Source organism: Aristolochia californica, unplaced genomic scaffold, assembly GCF_029961685.1.
Source record: "Aristolochia californica isolate CCGP_79_NKW_82.1479 unplaced genomic scaffold, dmAriCali1.0.hap1 SCAF_14, whole genome shotgun sequence".
NCBI classification, from domain to species: Eukaryota; Viridiplantae; Streptophyta; class Magnoliopsida; order Piperales; family Aristolochiaceae; genus Aristolochia; species Aristolochia californica.
This window is the reverse complement of record NW_027181815.1, coordinates 7792322-7808911: the sequence shown is the minus strand read 5'-3', so window position 1 is coordinate 7808911 and position 16590 is coordinate 7792322. Positions and strand designations below refer to the sequence as shown.

The 16590-nt window shown below is 38.1% G+C and overlaps 2 protein-coding genes and 1 pseudogene across 2 annotated transcripts; 2 read left to right on the top strand and 1 right to left on the bottom strand.

The window, feature by feature from the left end:
- Positions 1–2974: 2974 nt before the first annotated feature.
- On the bottom strand, positions 2975–4588 carry LOC137949917 (nucleosome assembly protein 1;2-like; annotated as a pseudogene).
- A 4189-nt stretch (positions 4589–8777) lies between these two features.
- LOC137950404 (violaxanthin de-epoxidase, chloroplastic) lies at positions 8778–11075 on the top strand. The gene is made up of 2 exons (XM_068796850.1): positions 8778–9066; positions 9457–11075. The coding sequence occupies exons 1-2, from the start codon at positions 9055–9057 to the stop codon at positions 10741–10743; spliced, it is 1299 nt and encodes a 432-aa protein (XP_068652951.1). The 5' UTR covers positions 8778–9054; the 3' UTR covers positions 10744–11075.
- Positions 11076–11214: 139 nt separating this feature from the next.
- Positions 11215–11999, top strand: LOC137950405 (DNA polymerase II subunit B3-1-like). Its single transcript, XM_068796852.1, has one exon. The coding sequence runs from the start codon at positions 11448–11450 to the stop codon at positions 11871–11873; it is 426 nt and encodes a 141-aa protein (XP_068652953.1). The 5' UTR covers positions 11215–11447; the 3' UTR covers positions 11874–11999.
- Positions 12000–16590: the final 4591 nt, after the last annotated feature.

The following is a 16590-nucleotide window of genomic DNA, read 5'->3' as shown; positions in this document are numbered from 1 at the left end:
TATTTTATTTTTATGAATAATAATAATCAAATTCTTATTTTCTTTTCTAGGGTTTAAACAAGACTTTCGAATGAAATCCATCAGCCAACTAACGAAATGGAAAGCTAAGATTTGGGAAATAAAAATAGGTAGATCCTTTTTATCTTCCCTCATAGTCCATGAGTGCAGACACCAACATCCGGTTATGTGGGGAATTTACATCCTGGCATTTTCTACATCCACTTTTCTAAGCGTTCTCCGAAATCGGTACCATCGACTCTGTCAGAATTTGTCTTGTCAGGACGCACCATCGGTAGTTCACTGGATCACCTACTTAGGATCGGAGAAATGCCAAAGAAGCTTCGGGGAGAACTGCTGCTTGCTTGCTTGCTTGTTAGGACTCTGACAAAGTCCAGGGTACAAAAGTCGGAGGAGCTTTGAAAAGGTGGCTGTAGAAAACATCACTCAGTAAATCACCCACATAAAAGCCAGACCGGTGCAGGCACGAAAGGAGATCACTCAGCATCAACCTCGCTCAGCCGTAATTGACCTGCAAAGCAACAATTTCATAAATACTCAGTCGAACAAATTGTTTTCTTCTTGTTCCTAGCAAAACCTTTCCAACTCCAAATCCAACCTGCTCTTTTCTCAAAACCAAATTTGAGTTTCTTTCACTATATATAACAAATTTCCAGTTTATAAGAATTACATATCGTTCACTTATACAACAAAATTTACAGCGAAACAGAATATGCACCAGGGAATCAATCAGAATGTCTAAATTCTCATACTGGAACAAAGAATATGATGTCTTGACGAATCTCACAAATGCGACATACCAAATAAAGAGTACACGAACAAGAAAAAAATGTTCACCCTTTAATGACAATGAACCACTCACGCTCACCTGATTAACATAGAACGAGCCTAAAAGAGCATAGAGACAAAAATAATTCACTGACAGGTTATAAGATAATGGTTTTCAGGCTTCCTATCATACATTGGAAGACCAACCACGACATTCTCATGTATAAATGTCTGCACATGTGCATGACAAGTCTCTACGCATAAAGCTGGGATTGTCATGAAAGAAGGGTAGCTTCTCTAACTGCAAAGAATTATGTTAGTATGACATAGCATATACACTGTGCACTAATATCTTTACACCTCCACCTACCCTTCTTTCATTTGTTCTCGTGGACAAAGTAAATAAGGCTCTGGCTCGCACACATAAACCACAACATGCGAGCCATCTGCAACAGGGAGTGGTTGAACAGAAAGGGAAAGAGATGCCAGTATCTGCAAAATAGAAAACAAACAACTATCTCATAAATCTATCATAGTCCGCTCAAGCCCGGAAATCAAAAGTCTCAATGTAACTTACTGCAGTAACAAAGGGATCAAAAGCTTCTTCTGCAAGGTAAGCCAAAGTTGGCCCAGAATCAATAATGGCTCCCCGACTGCTGCTTGTTGCGAAAACTTCTGAATCAATAGGCAATATTTATCCATTTACAGCAATGCTCTGCAGATTCAAATTATAATGGTACCTGTAAATGTAACCCATAAGAAGAAGAAAGTAATTATATCCTGCCGCAATATAATGTCCATGACAAGTCTCTAAGCATAAAGCTGGGATTTATGGAAGGTAGAAACAGCAAAATTATTTGACATTTAACTTGGACAAGTAACTTGTGGTTATATAAATAGGTTCACTCATATAGAAAACATCTGAACAACTAATTCATATTTTTTCTTCATGAAACTAGTCCAATTTCTACAGTCCAACAACGCCAGTTATCAATTTTTCTAAGTAGAGAAGCAAAGCAGACATTGAACGTTACTTAGAAGACTAAATGGACATTATTAAAAAATGTTAACCAAAAGCGTAATTCGAACAGAAAACTAAAGATGACTCGCTAAACCCAACAGAATTTGTTACCTCATTCATTTAAACAATTAAAGAGACTACCAACCAAGTTTAACTGCTTGAGACAAACTTGAATGGATACTACAGCTTCTGTTGAATTTAAATAACAAACCTTCTTCAAGTCTTTCACATCCACTGTAATCCATGTCATTTAACCCTTCCTTATTTTTTGCAGTTCCAAGGAATGCACGTTGACAAAAACTTCTAAGAGGATATTAATAGGCCTCCATCAGACACGTCTTATCACATACAATGTTTTCTCATTTGTTGATACAACTCTTAAATGTTTTCTAACATGTTCAATCCATCTCCAATTTTGTTCCCCCTAATGTTCTATGTCTCCATCTCAATATTCTTAAATGTCACCTTCTTGTTAAGGACAGCCGAACAATGGTGTATGTAATATCTTTAGTTTGGATTGGTTGCTAGTACCAACACCTCTGAATGAGTAGGATCTATCACCAAGCAGATTGATAACCAATGGAAAACAAGCACCAGAACCAGAGTTCCCAAGTTTGTAGTTCAGTTGTGTCCATTTATTTTTATCGAGAGCATGTAATTCCCAACTCTTTTAAGAACCCAACTAGAGAAGGTAGATGGTTGTAATACGATTCAATGATTCGGACCACTTGATGGTTTTAAACAGTTCATCAGATAAAAAGAAAAAAAGTAACATATAATTTTTAGAGTTTAAACGAATGAATTATAGAGTTTAAATGAATGGAACATTTATTAAAAATAAAGATGGTGAAGAATCACAAGGCAAAGATGTAGGTAAGGCACTAACTTTTCCACAGTAAAAGGTGTTGAAACCATTAGGCTAAAAGGCTCGAACATTTTTTTTTTTTTTATATGTGCACTCTTTTCCTTCAGTCAGTTATCAGTGGTCAACAACCACACAAATCCACATTGTTGGTAAACTGATTAGCCACAGAAATTCCTTGAAAATAATATGTATAATGTATATTTATACCTCCCCCAGCTACATATACGCATAAATAATGCTACATACTATCAGATAACTACACTGGACAAAGCAGAGAGCAATTTTAATATAAAACATGGACAGACGAGAGAGAGAATTCATGACCTTTTTCTTTTCAAAGAGAAACCACCTTCAAAAACTCTCCCAGAAACCATCTCTACGACCTCATACACCCATCTAACCAAAACCGAAATGAAAAGGACCACATCACAACTTACTAAGGATAAAAAATAAATCACAAAAACTCTAATCGTCCCACCCTCAATCCTGTTGATACTCAAATTGAGCCCCGAACAGGGCTAACGCAGGGCCACACACAGAAGCCTCCACACCGTGCCCTCTTCACCACCACATGGACCATTGTCTCACTTTAATGCTCTACTGCTGCTTGCACTCTGGAGGCCTCTCTTGACCTTCCCCGTGGGGTACTCCGCTCTTCTTTCGTCCAGCAGATACCTTCTTTGGCCTGTTCTTGGCAGCAGTGTCCTCTTCAACTTCATCATCCTCTTCTTCATCCTCATCTTCATCATCATCCTCCTCCTCATCTTCGTCCTCATCTTCATCAACATCTTCATCGTCATCATCCTCATCTCCCTCTATGTCATCAAACTCATCACTCTGTACAGCCTCTCCCGTAAACCATGAAACAGCATGTGGGATAATTTTGTCTCTGATGGTAGATCCAATATCATAATCTTGCTCCATTTGATTCTGAAGCTGTTCAGCAGTCTCTGATGGTAGATCCAATATCATAACCTTGCTCCATTTGATTCTGAAGCTGTTCAGCAGTCTCTTCATCAATATCATCATCATCATCAGGGATTTGTGGAGGACTAAAGAAATTAAAGAAACTTTCACATTTTTCCGTTTTCGTGATGGGTTTGGTGTTCTTTGTTCAAGCTCTTCCCTGGAACCCACTGAATCTCTGTTCCTGTTGCTTTCTCTAAAATAGGTTCATCCTCATCAATCATGTGATAAGTTTTGACCAAGACAGTGTTTGTAAAATATGGATTGGGATAAAAAAAGAACTCCAGCTTGAAGCCCTTGGGATTATCAATCCTCGACCACTTGATGTCTTTCAAATATTTAAGAGCCCCTTCATCACGTTCTTGAATCTCCTCTGCAAGCACTTCATTAGTTTTCATTGCCGTAAGCCAGAAATTTGGAACACCTTTCTCTTCAACTGCATTTTCCTCTCCAGAAGCTTCCTCAGTGGCTTCTGTAGATTCTTCAATTTCCACAACTGCATTTACAATCTCATACCTCTTTGTATATAATGGTTCATAAAGTTTCTGGTACTTGGCTTCAAGAGCTGCTCTCTCCTCAAAAATTTTTGTCTCAAGTTCATCATGTTGTTTCTGAATGTCACGAAGAACTTCAACACGCTTTCTGAATTTAGGGGTTAGGGTCTCGAGAACATCCGAGTGTTGTCCCGCAAGACGCTGTAGCTTATTCTTTAACGCATTGACGAGTCCTTCCCTGTCCTCGGCACTAAGACCAGCACCAAGATCAGACATGTCGAATTCGTTCCCTTGCTTATAAAAGGATCCGAAGAACCTTCAACGGGAAAATCAACCACTCCTTGCAAAAGCCTGACATGTCGAGCGCGGTCCCTAGTCCTCTCTTATGCTTTTCAAAAGAGGGAAAAAAAGAACCTTCTCAGTGGTCATTCTCCATCAGACGTGGCTGAACCATCTCATACAATTCCTTGCACGAGCTTATAATGAAGAAAATAAGAAAGATGAAAATGAAAAGGCAAAAAGGAAGAGATGAAATACAACAACATGCAACTTCGAACCAAGATTAAATGAAGCCAAGAAACGGGCAAGGAAATCAAAACCAAAAAGAAATTCCGCACGGATTAAAAAAAGGAAGAAAATCAAAAGAAAGATGAAAATGAAATGGCAAAAAGGAAGAGATGAAATACAAAAACGCGCAACTTCGAACCAAGATTAAATGAAGCCAAGAAAGAAACGGGCAGGGGAATCAAAACCAACAAGAAATTCTGCAAGTATAATGTAGCCGGATAAAAAAAAAAGGAAGAAAATAAAAAGAAAGATGAAAATGAAATGGCAAAAAGGAAGAGATGAGATACAAAAACGCGCAACTTCGAACCAAGATTAAATGAAGCCAAGAGAAACGGGAAGGGGGATCAAAACCAACAAGAAATTCCGCACGGATAATGTAGCCGGATAAAAAAAAAAAGGAAGAAACTAAAAAGAACGATGAACAGAAATTGCAAAAAGGAATAGATGAAACTATGAAATACAGAAACGTGCAATCTTGAAACGGACAGGGGAATAAAAAAAATTGCAAAAAGGAAGAGACGAAAATATGAAATACAGAAACGTGCAATTTCCAAACGGGCAGGTAAATCAAAAGCAACAGGAAATTGCAAATGAGAACAGGTCACAAAAGAACAAGTTATCCAAGAAAAATTGTGCGCATGCACTGAAAGAGGATATAAAGGCTAAAAGACTAGCGTAAATGAGAGAGAAGCCAATGCAAAAAACAACGAAATTAATGACAAACACTAAAACACCAAGTCTAGACAAAAAAAAAAAAAAAAAAAAAAAAAACTAAAAGATGAACAAAAAAAATGGAGGAACTGAAAGACGTGCCTGCATCACAGATTCTGCAATTTCGGGACCAATTCCGTCGTTGGGAGAAAGTGTTGCTCGGATTTGGTGGAGAAAGGGAAGCGAGAGAAGAAAGAAATGATTCAAAACCCCGCAGAGGATTGGAAATGACCTGTCAGATAGATGGCAAAGAAGCCACAGGGACCTTTAAACTTCTTTCTCCCGCTTATCGAACTTGTTTTCTTATTACTTTATTGCCCTTTTATCTACCCCCTTTAGGCGGCTTTTAGTCTAATTACCGATAAGCCCCTGTTATTAGTGTTTACGAAAGCTAAAACCGAAACTCCCCGCCAACTCGCCATCCATCATCTACAGACTCGCGGCAGAATTTCGCGTTTTATACGAGATAGCCCGCCAAGAGTCATCGGGTAGAGGGATATACAGCCAGCCCGGGGTGGCATCGACCAGGGGAGGCTTCGGACCTAGCCGGTTCGCGAGCCTACTCAGTTTGGTTCGGTTTGATTTGTCATCTATCAAGTTCGAACCAAGCTCGAGCACCGAAATCGGCTCGTTTACCTTAACGAGCCGAGTTCTACCGAAGCTAGGTTCGGTTTGTCGACTTGTGAGTCGGCTCGAAATGAGTCGGATCGGTATGAATCGGTAACGGATCGCGAGCGAGCGAGCGAGCGGGAGCGGGAGCGGGAGCGAGAGTGAGGGGGGGAAATTTTTTTCCTCCCCCCTCGTCACCGCCGACCCCTCCCATCGGTCGTTGTCGCCGCCTCTACCACCGTCGTAGCTGTTCGCCGGTGTCTATACCGCCGTTGCAGCTGCTCGCTGGCCGCCTCTGTGGCCGTCCGTTTGATTTCTTCCTCTCCTCGCCGTCGCCGCCACTTCCGTCACCGCCGACCCTGTCATGGCCGTCATCCCCGACGATAGGTCCTCCCCGACGCCGTAATCCCCTTCCCTCCGCGTCGTCTCGACGGAAAACCAGAACAGGGGAGAAATAATCTCCCCCTTCCTCGCAAGAAGATGATCTCGCACGTGATCATAAAATAAAAATAAAAAAACTTTTTCCTTTGAAAAAAATTAAAAATAAATTTTATAGAAATAATTTTCTATAAACTATTAGTGTCTCGTGTTTTTTTAAATATTTTCTAATTGAAATTTTTTATTAAAAATCATATAATTTTCTAAGTAAGATTTTTCGTACCAAGATGGGGTAGAAAACTGTATAAAATTTTGTTTGAATAAGTATTTAACAATTGATGTTGTAATACTTTTAGCATGAAGCAATTTTCATTGCAATTTTGTGTTGATATTTTATTTAATTAAAAATTTATCGATAACTATAATAATATATTAGATTGATTATTAATTTTTATTTATTTCCCTATAAGAGACAATAAAAGGTCCATTTAACTTTCCTAAGAAAATTTTAAAATATTTCTTGTAATTTTCTAATAAGTCACTGATAGTAATAAGATTTTATTTAAAGGTTTTTTGGGAATATGTATCATAGGAAAAATATTTTTAGTTTTTCCTATAATATAAATTTTTATCTAGGGGCACTAAGGAGGCCATAATAAATTATGGCCAGATTCAAAAATTACAAAACAAACTAGACAACAATTGGAGTAAAAAATATTAATATTGGTGCATTTTAATCCATTATTGAAATTCAATCCTGAACCTCCCCTATCATTATATTTTTTTAAAATATATGCATAATTTTATATATAATTTATTCAAAGTCACCCCTACGTGCGAGATCATAAACAAGGAAAAAAAAATTATTTGTCCCTTCCTCATGGCTCTTAAATAAATTGAAAAGATATTTGAGTAGAAATACGTTTCTAGAGACTATTAGTGGTTTTTTCAATAAATGTTGAAAAGACATTTTTAATAGAAATATACGGACCATTAGTGCCTCATATTTTTTCAAAATATTTTTTTAATTATAAATTCTTTTTAAAAAATCATATAATTTTCCAAGTAAGATTTTCTTGCCAAGATGGGTTAGAAAACCATATAGAAAATTTTTGAATAAATATTTGACAGTTGATGATATAATTCTTTGAGCATGAGGCAATTTTTATAGCAAATTTGTGTTTGACATTTTATGTGATTAAAAATTTATCAATAAGTATAATAATATATTAGATTAATTATTAATTTTTATTTATTTCCTTAGAAAAGGCAATAAGAGGTCCATTTAACTTTCCTAAGAAAAAATTAAAATATTTCTTGTAATTTTCTAGTTAGTCTGTAATAGTAATAGGATTTTATTTAAAGAATTTATAGTTTTTATTTGGGTGATTGTAAATTGATAGTGATATTTTATTTAATTTTGTTGTGTTTGATTATTGTATGGAGTTTATTTATAATGTTATGTAGTGTATGGAGTGTTTAGATTATTTTATGGAGTGTATAACACAATTTCATGGAGTGTTTATGGAATGTATAGACAATTTTATGGAGTGTTTATGGAGTGTTTATGCAGGTATTATGTATATTGATTATGCCCAATTTTAAGTAGAGGTCATGCCGAATTTTATATAAGTATTATATATATAGATTATGCTCAATTTTAAGTAGAAGTTATGCCCAATCTTATACACATATTATATATATAAGTTATGCCCAATTTTATGTAGAGGTCATGCCCAATTTTATGTAAAATGTATGTATAATTTTATATATATTTTATTTGATATATATTTTTTGAAAAGTTTTAAATGTATGTTAAGGCTCGAGCTCGAACTCAATAACAATTTTAGGCTCGAGACAAGGCTCGGCTCGAAGCTCGGCTCAAAATATTTAAATCAAGCTCAACTTGAACATAAGTAGGTTCAGGCTCGACTCGGCTCGATGTCACCCCTAGCATCGACCATAGCTAATTAGAGCCATCGAATTATGGTTCTGTTCGAAAATTTGTAAACCGGTTCATTAATTTACCGAGGGCCGAGCACGGAGGTGGGAGGTGAGTCTTCGACTCTTTGAGTTCGAGACTTCTTATGGATTGAATCAGAAGATTCCCGATTTCTCGTGATTGAGTTGTGGGTCCTACTTTCCTCCCGCTGCCAACGTGGACTCGGTGCGACGGTTGATTGCCTGATTTGAGTGGCGCGGAGTACAGAAAAGTGGAGGACACCGGAAACACCTGCTGACGTTATCGGAATCATGGGCTGACGTTTGCTGAGAAAATATGATTGAGAGCCTCAAAGCTCCGGCTAGGAATATCTTCATTCTTAATTTTTCTCACCTCTTCGTCTCCTCAAGGTCCTGTCATGGCGACTGCCAAAACCACACTTCTGGAAAGAACCTCCTTAATTCCGAGCCCGCAGTTTCGGAGCGTTGTCGGAACTTCCGTCTGCGGGCTTCGTCATCGACTTGCAACCTTTACTGTTAACTTTCCTGTTTTGTCTCTTTCACAGAAAAGGGGTATCCGTGAGCGTCGCTTGCACCACGTATCAGCCGTGTTAGAGCAAGAACGGAGCTCAGGTGTGTCTTCTGTGGTCAACATTGTGGCGCTGGTGGGGGAAGGAAGTCGGAGCCTTTTAAAGAAAGCGCCGTGGGAAGAGGTTATGCTTCACACTGTAAGCGACTTTTTACTCTTTTTGGTTTTAATTCCAGCTTAAGTGATCCACGATGAATGTGGGCTTGGCATAATATGCGTTCTTATCTTAGTTTGAAGATGGTCGGATCATGTTGGTGCACTTGATTTTGTGTTAGAATCGAAACACTTGTCTTCTTCCTTTCTCTGAGGCATTCCTACATGCATCTAGTCATCTACAACGTTATCGTTTTCGTTCTGTCTATGTTTGAGTTTTCCTGGTGCATCATACTAAAGAGATGTTTGAGTTCTTTGCGTTTCTTTTCGGGTTTGGTGCGGTTTGGTTTCAGGGACCTTTTTCATTTTCCATTTTTATTGTTCTTTGTGATTCCATTTGAGTGATCTGAGTATTCTTTCCTTTCACATCCCGCAGGCAAATAGAATCAAATGGGTAGATGAAGGAATTGAAATGCATGTATTCGGAGATAAGATCCTCCAGTCCATCGAACCTGGTGTAGAACATCTCAAAAAAGAATTGGTTCGTGCGGATCTCCTGGTAATTGTGGCTGTTAGTAATCAAGACTCCATTAATTGGATTGAGATGAACAGCAAAAACGTCCCTAATGTAGTGTGTTTTGATTCATCTACTACTCTGCTCAACAAACTTGGAGGATCCACACTTCAAACAAGATCAGAGAGAAACATAGTAGGAAAACTAGTTAGTACATTGCAAGGCAATAAAAAAGATGAATCCGCTGAAGTGGTTCGAACAGTTTCCGAGGCTTGGGACCGCCATAATTCTGATGATATAAGGTTCTGTTTGCTGGTAATCATCAATGCCTATGTAAGACCTGTCCCTATACTGAAAAACCTGCGATCTAGAGGATTCTCTACACTTAACTGTATGGTGAAGAACTGTGGGTCAGAGATACTGAACTGCCTATTGGATCCTAATTGCAGGAAAGCTCTCCAATGCTTGAACAAATGTGCTCCCACCGACCAGGTTTGCAACTACAGATGTATTGCCTCATATGAGAGTCCAAATTTAGCGGCCTTTTCTCTGTGTGTATTACAGAAGAATAACTGTCTTGGACTGGATGCTGAGATACCCACCAAACCTTATGTGCATCCAATGTCATTATTCAGAGGAGAGAATTTAACTCATGAAGTTGCTGAGGATCTCTTTGTTGGTTGGTTGGGAAAATTAAAATGGAGTTGGCGGGTAATTGCAGGCCAAAACCCTGCATATGATCAGTTCCCATGCCAGTACCAACTGTTTTACAGGGGGAAAGCTAAAGCTTCCTTTTGGTATGAGCCAGTGTTCCAAGTTAGAACACTTGATGGGAAAATGGTATGGAGAAGGAGGCTATACAGGGTCAAGAGAGATAAGATTCCAGGGACCTTCTACTTCACTGTATTGGATAATGGTGTGGTTTCGAGGGAGTTTTGGACAATTGTTGATGTTTGTGATGATCTTAGCTGGGGCTTATTTCATTACAGCGGAGCTGCACGGGCGGCAGGGCAGAGTTATACTGGGGCAGTGCTTGTAAGTCCAACTGGTAATTACCCATCTGAGAAAGAAAGAGGAAAGTTAATTTCTTCTTTGGAGAAATGTGGTATTAAGGAGTGGGAATTGTATGATGTTGACAATAGTTGTTGCTCTAACCCATCTTTAGGGATTCCTGAAGGATCAAGTTTGCATCACAAGATCAAAGTTTGAAATCAGATATCTTTAATGCCTCCAGTGCGTTTTGAATTGCTTGCCATATAACTGGATTCAACTTCTTCCTGAGAGACATTATTTCAGATATGAACAGGTTGACTTGGACAGATTTCTCACAACATGATTTAAAAAGCATTGGCCTTTTAGTCATACTTGTATGAAGTTCTTTACTATTGCTGAGTAGAAACTAAAATCACTGCATAAACACCCAAGCTGTTGGAGATGAAATTACTCTAATGGAAGGTTTACATTGCTAATCATGCTTTTAATTTATTATGGAGGTAATATTCTTCCTATCAGTTTATGGAAGCAGGCTCTCTCTGTTCATGTTTCTGTAGAGTTTGGGTGCTGAGAGGAGTTGGGCTTGGGAAGCTAAAACATGAAACAATTTTTTACCGGTTTATTCCTTCACTTTGTGCTACTTGAATAACTTCATTGGGAGTTTGTTTCATAGGCCCAAGATAGCCAAGCCCATGATGTGGTTTCGTACTCCTTGAGGCCCATACTTCGGCGGGAAAGCTGACAGAGCTCTGCGGTGTTTTGATTGTTTTGGCGGGAACTCCTGTGAAATCCACATTTCGAAACAGGGAGAAGCCGCGATTCGGCGCAGGCTGCGATCATTTCCTCTTTGAAGCGTTTCTCGTCTGATCGGAGTTCTTTCGAGGAGGAGCGAGCTTTTCTGTTTGTTGACCATCGGATCTATGGAGGAAGGGAACATCAAAGGAACGGAGGAAGAAAGCGTCGAGGTTCTCCTTCCCGCATTTCCGCTGGGTAGAGTAAAGAAAATCGTGAAGATCGATAAAGACATTAGGAAGGTGAACTCCGAAGCGCTTTTCCTTGTCACGCTCTCCAGTCAACTCTTTCTCCAATTCCTTGCCGGAAAATCCGCCGAGGCAGCGGTCAAGAAGAAGAGGAAGATTATAAAACTAGAGCATGTCAGGGACGCCGTGAAGAACCACCCTCCGACCAATGATTTTCTCTTCGACTCCATCCCGCTCCCATCTAAGTCATCTTCCCATCCTTCAACAGCGCAGACGGAATCTTCGACTATGGATAAGCCTCTCCCAGCAGGTACTCGTCGAATCGATCATTTTTTCCGCAAATCTGCAAGTGATGCCCAGGAATAATTTCTCTTTCAGAATTTTTGTTTGTCTTCATTTGAATGTATATGCACCCTGTCGCCCAGAGAGTGTTTTTTGCCTCTCTATTTTAAAACAAATTATATCGAATCATTGTGAATGATTTATCTGCAATTCAGAGTATCTTTCAAGTAGATGGATCAATCAATGTAAGGGCAAGCGGAATGTTGTTTGGAATTGCAGTGAAAAAGATATAAAAAACTTAAAAATTACAAAATCTAATTTACATTGTAGGGCAATTGGGTTGCATCTACAATGAATGCTTTGGTACTAATTCCTAAAAGTTTTATACAACAACGTTGCATTTTAGCCTATAAAAACTTCACCTTCAAATACTGTATTGGAGTGCTTCTCCTATGGTTTGTTTTAGCGAATCACCTTACAGAGTAATTGTAGTAGACAATTAGCAACATTGAGTAGGTAAAACATAATAGAAAATGAAAGAAATAAAGAAGAGGATGAACATGAACTTGTCAATTGTGATTTCAAAATATATGCTCGAGTTAGAAACTAAGACATTCATATTCAAACTATGAATATGGTGTTGAAAATAATATATAAAGCAAATTTACAGAACTTTAACAAATATTTTAATAAATCCAAATTAAGTCTTTTTCTTCACCAATTAAACAGAAAATAATTGAATAATTAAATAATACTTCTCTTAGGCCTGAGGTGAAAAATAAACAGAGTGAATGTATTCATCTCAAGTGAAAATGGGTAAAATTTTGGGCTGCAACTTTTTCCTACTTGAATCAAGCTTGCAAATCATCTTCTTTGTCAAACAATGAAAATTTATTTGGTGCGAAACATGTGAAACAGCTATGGCAGTCCGATGTTGATCGGACGGTTGAGATACCCTGTTTGCACCAAATGGTTTTTCGTATTGAATCGGACTTCTTTGTCAAAAACTAATTTTAGAATTAGAGTGTAATCGAGTTAAAGAACTTGACATTTCCAAATCGATTGACTGGAATCAAGATTCTGGGAAAACCCAGACTAAGACTAGTGAAAGTTGTTGAAAAACAAAAGCCAGAATATCTTTTACAGAATTGATTACAAACTCGGGTGTAAATGGGATCGGGTGGGCATGGTCCAAGTTACAGCCACCCCTGATCAATCACTTTTGATTATGGATGAATGAAACTGACCTACTACTTGTGCAAACTGATCGAGTCAACCCAATTTTGAGTCATCTGAGAGTACAAATGATAATGAAGATTTAGATGAAATCCATGTCGTTGTCTGCTTGACCAGTCCTTCGTCACTCCAATCCCCATCTGGATCCAACTGTCGCCTATTGACTTTTGGCTATATTTCTCTTACATCTCCCATGGAAGGAGACCTCGCTTTAATTCCACACTGAATTGCGCGAGCGCTGAGTACCAAACACGAAGACCTGGATTCTTCTGCACGATCAAATGTTAACCCTTCGTCAAACGGACCCTCCCAGAATTAATTGTCTCCTTCTCATGAATTAGAAGAAAAATACAGAGTGGTTTTGGAGAATCCATGGCTCTCTTGGTTGCTTCTTCGGTTTAGTTGAGTTTTTATTTGAGTATGGTTCGAGCTCAAGTTCTGTTAAAAATTTTGAGCTCTAAGTTCAAATTCTAAGTATTCAGGTTAAACCAAACTCTAACATACGTAGGTTTGAGATTAGATGGTAGCACGGAATAAACAAAAACACGATTAGGCTTTAGGAGCAATTCGTTTTGACGTTGAAATTTGGTCGTAAGAGCTTTGTCTCCTTCGCTCGTTGAGTTTAGTCAAATCTCAACGAGCCCAGACGGTGGTTGTAAAGTAGATTAGTTTGGTAGAGATTTGACGGAAGAGGATTGGAGCAAAAGAAGCGATAAGAAATCATGGCCTCACTCTCAACGAAACTGTTCACTCCGGTGGACATGGACGTTTGCCTGAAAGTCTTAACCATGCAAGGGAAGCTGACCTTTTCAATTCTCATCCCTCGCAGAAATGCGATTTAGACTGGACTGGCCTGTCCTCTCAAGAAAAAACTGAACAGCCTATAGCCACGACAAGTCAGATTCGCTCATTAATATGACAGGATGGCCCTGAGTCTATTTCAGCCATGGCCAAGAGTCATAACAAAGACGACGACGTAGATGGTGGTTCAAATGGGTAATTCCCATTTTTTTAAAATTAGAGTTGCCCTCGTTTATGTCAACGTAGAAGAAAAGAGAAGAGAATTCTCTATAGATATAAACGAAACCGTGGTGAGATAAAATTTAAGAACAGACAGTAAATAACAATTATTTGTCAACTCTTACTTTCATTTATTCCCAGTCTTGAGCAAGTAGGGCCTTTCATCTACATCACTTGTCTCTTTCATTTATTTGTCAACTCTGTCTTAACATTTCAAAAGTTAAAAACTTATATGGGAGAGCCATCTTTCACGACATCAGATTTGAAAGAATGTTCAGTTCAAATAAGGAATTCAACAAAGCAAATTGTTACAAGGGAAGAAGTCTTATTAGTTGTTAATGTGTCTATGGGCACGCCAATGGTTTTTTTTTTTAGATTGACAGGAAAAGCATCTCTTGGAAGTAAATGCACCCAATTCATCTTTCATTGCGTTTCATCGTCTCCTCTGTTCACTCAGTTTTTTCCTTCAATATGTCATCTTCCTTGACGAGCGTTCAAGTACAGAAAGTAAATGCAAGTAGCAACTTGGATGGGTGCATTGAATTACTGAGTTTGCCGGTGTCATGAACTAAGAACCAAACCAGGGCATCGTCTTGATGTTAGATTAAAGGGTAGTTCCTCCACCGGCCTGGTCGCCATTTCCAGACCTTTTCTCCTTCACGTCATCGTTTGTAAACTGCAGAAACAGCCCAAACAAACTCTACAGATTCTTTCTTCTCCTTCGGAATCTCACATTTATCATCCAATATGTTTAGACCTAAACACTAAAATGAGTGTTAGTGATAATAATTCTACGTAAACAAAAATTTTATGAACATTTTGGGACCAACTTGGGGTATGGACATCGGGTTAGGTAGGCCAACCTAGTTTTACAAAGGTTTAAGGACCTAGCTTTGTGTGTTTCATCAACTCTAAAAATTTTATCGTATTAGTTTTGTACCTGATTAATATTGGTATAGAAAATACACGTTAGGGGTGACTTATGAAAAGTGCCTATTTGGTGCCAAAGTAAAAACCGTCACAAAGGTAAAAAACAACTATATAATATGGAGTGAAAACTATCATAGACCGGGGGTTCATGGATACCGACACGAAAGTGTGGTGGATTGTTATGGTCATATGGGACCCAAATGGGGTATGGATGCTAGGTTGGGCTAACCTAGTATAAGATGAGTTAAGGGCATAATTTTGTGTGTTGTATCAACATTGCAACTTCTGACGTATTAGCTAGTATAAAAAAGAACGTTTTTTAACCTAGAGACTAGCCATTTCGGAATTAATCTAAACCCATTTTTAATTATAGTTAGAAATTAAGAAGGCACAAATGGGTAGTTGCAAAGCTATTTCCATTTTAAATGTGAGGACATTTATGAATCATGGTAGTTACATGTGAGCTTGCAGGGACTATTTCTAAACAATCACATTGAAGGTACATAGTTTGTGTGCTATGTCTAAAGTCGAGGAGAGTGTTAATGAGAATAATACTATATGTGTTAAAGTCACCAGTTGCCAAAAAAATTCTACTTTTCTAACTTCCATTAGCATTTTATAATTGATCCAAATCCAATTTTAGCAATAGTTAATTAAAAAGAAAGAAAAAAAGTCCAAAGGGTTGTTGGAAAGCAATTTCGTTTTAAATGATAGAACATTCTCTAACTATGATGGGTAATGTGTGGTTGCACAGGCCATATAGAGGGTAGATTATAACTAAATTATTAACACAAGGGGCTTGGATTATGAACCAATTATATGTATATGATAAGTCTTACCGATTTGCAATTCTATGACGACTTTGCATATCATAACTCTTCACCAATATGGTTGCACTCTTTACTACGTCCACCCCATCATGCACTACAAAATTGGCCTATTAAACAGTTTAGCTGTTCAATGCGTTTTTACATGAGATGATATCAGTGACCTCTTTAAATCGTGAAGGACATGCAACTCTGGTCCCCTTCACTCTCCCTAGTAAAACCCATTTTAAATGAACTAGAATTTGCTAATCCTATTAAGTAATATGGGATCAGTCCAGAGGTTGAGAGAGGGCGAACAAGTTTCGAATTTGCTGTAATATGATCAGGGTGCATGAATAACCGAATGCTATGAGTTGTTCAACTCGATCGATTTGAAGATGATTTGTGTTGCAGGGATTGTTGCTGCGAGTCAAGGAGAGAAGAGAAACCACAGCCCCACCTAGTATTTTCTCCTTGACGTGAGTACAAATTAAACTATAGTGCAATTACTACAAGCAAAAAAAAAAAAATGTTATATGAAACTTCCGTCCACTTTGAAGCCGTCTATGTTAGCGGTTTCCTACTTTTCAGGATTGACCAATTATTTCGTTAGATGTAGGGATAGTGGGTAGAACTATTCTCTCTTTTGATGGTAAAAGACGAATTTAAAGAATTCGGATCTGGTCTAGTAGAGTCAGTTTGTAATTTCTCCATCAAGGAACTTTTGAATAGAAGATACTCTTCTTCAAATTTTGGAATTTGATTGCCATGTTTGGAGGTAAACGTTTGAATTTTATGTTGTATGATAG

What these genes read in the sequence shown, in the direction of transcription:
- LOC137950405 (XM_068796852.1), top strand. Translation starts at nt 11,448, where the DNA reads ATGGAGGAAGGGAACATCAAAGGAACGGAGGAAGAAAGCGTCGAGGTT.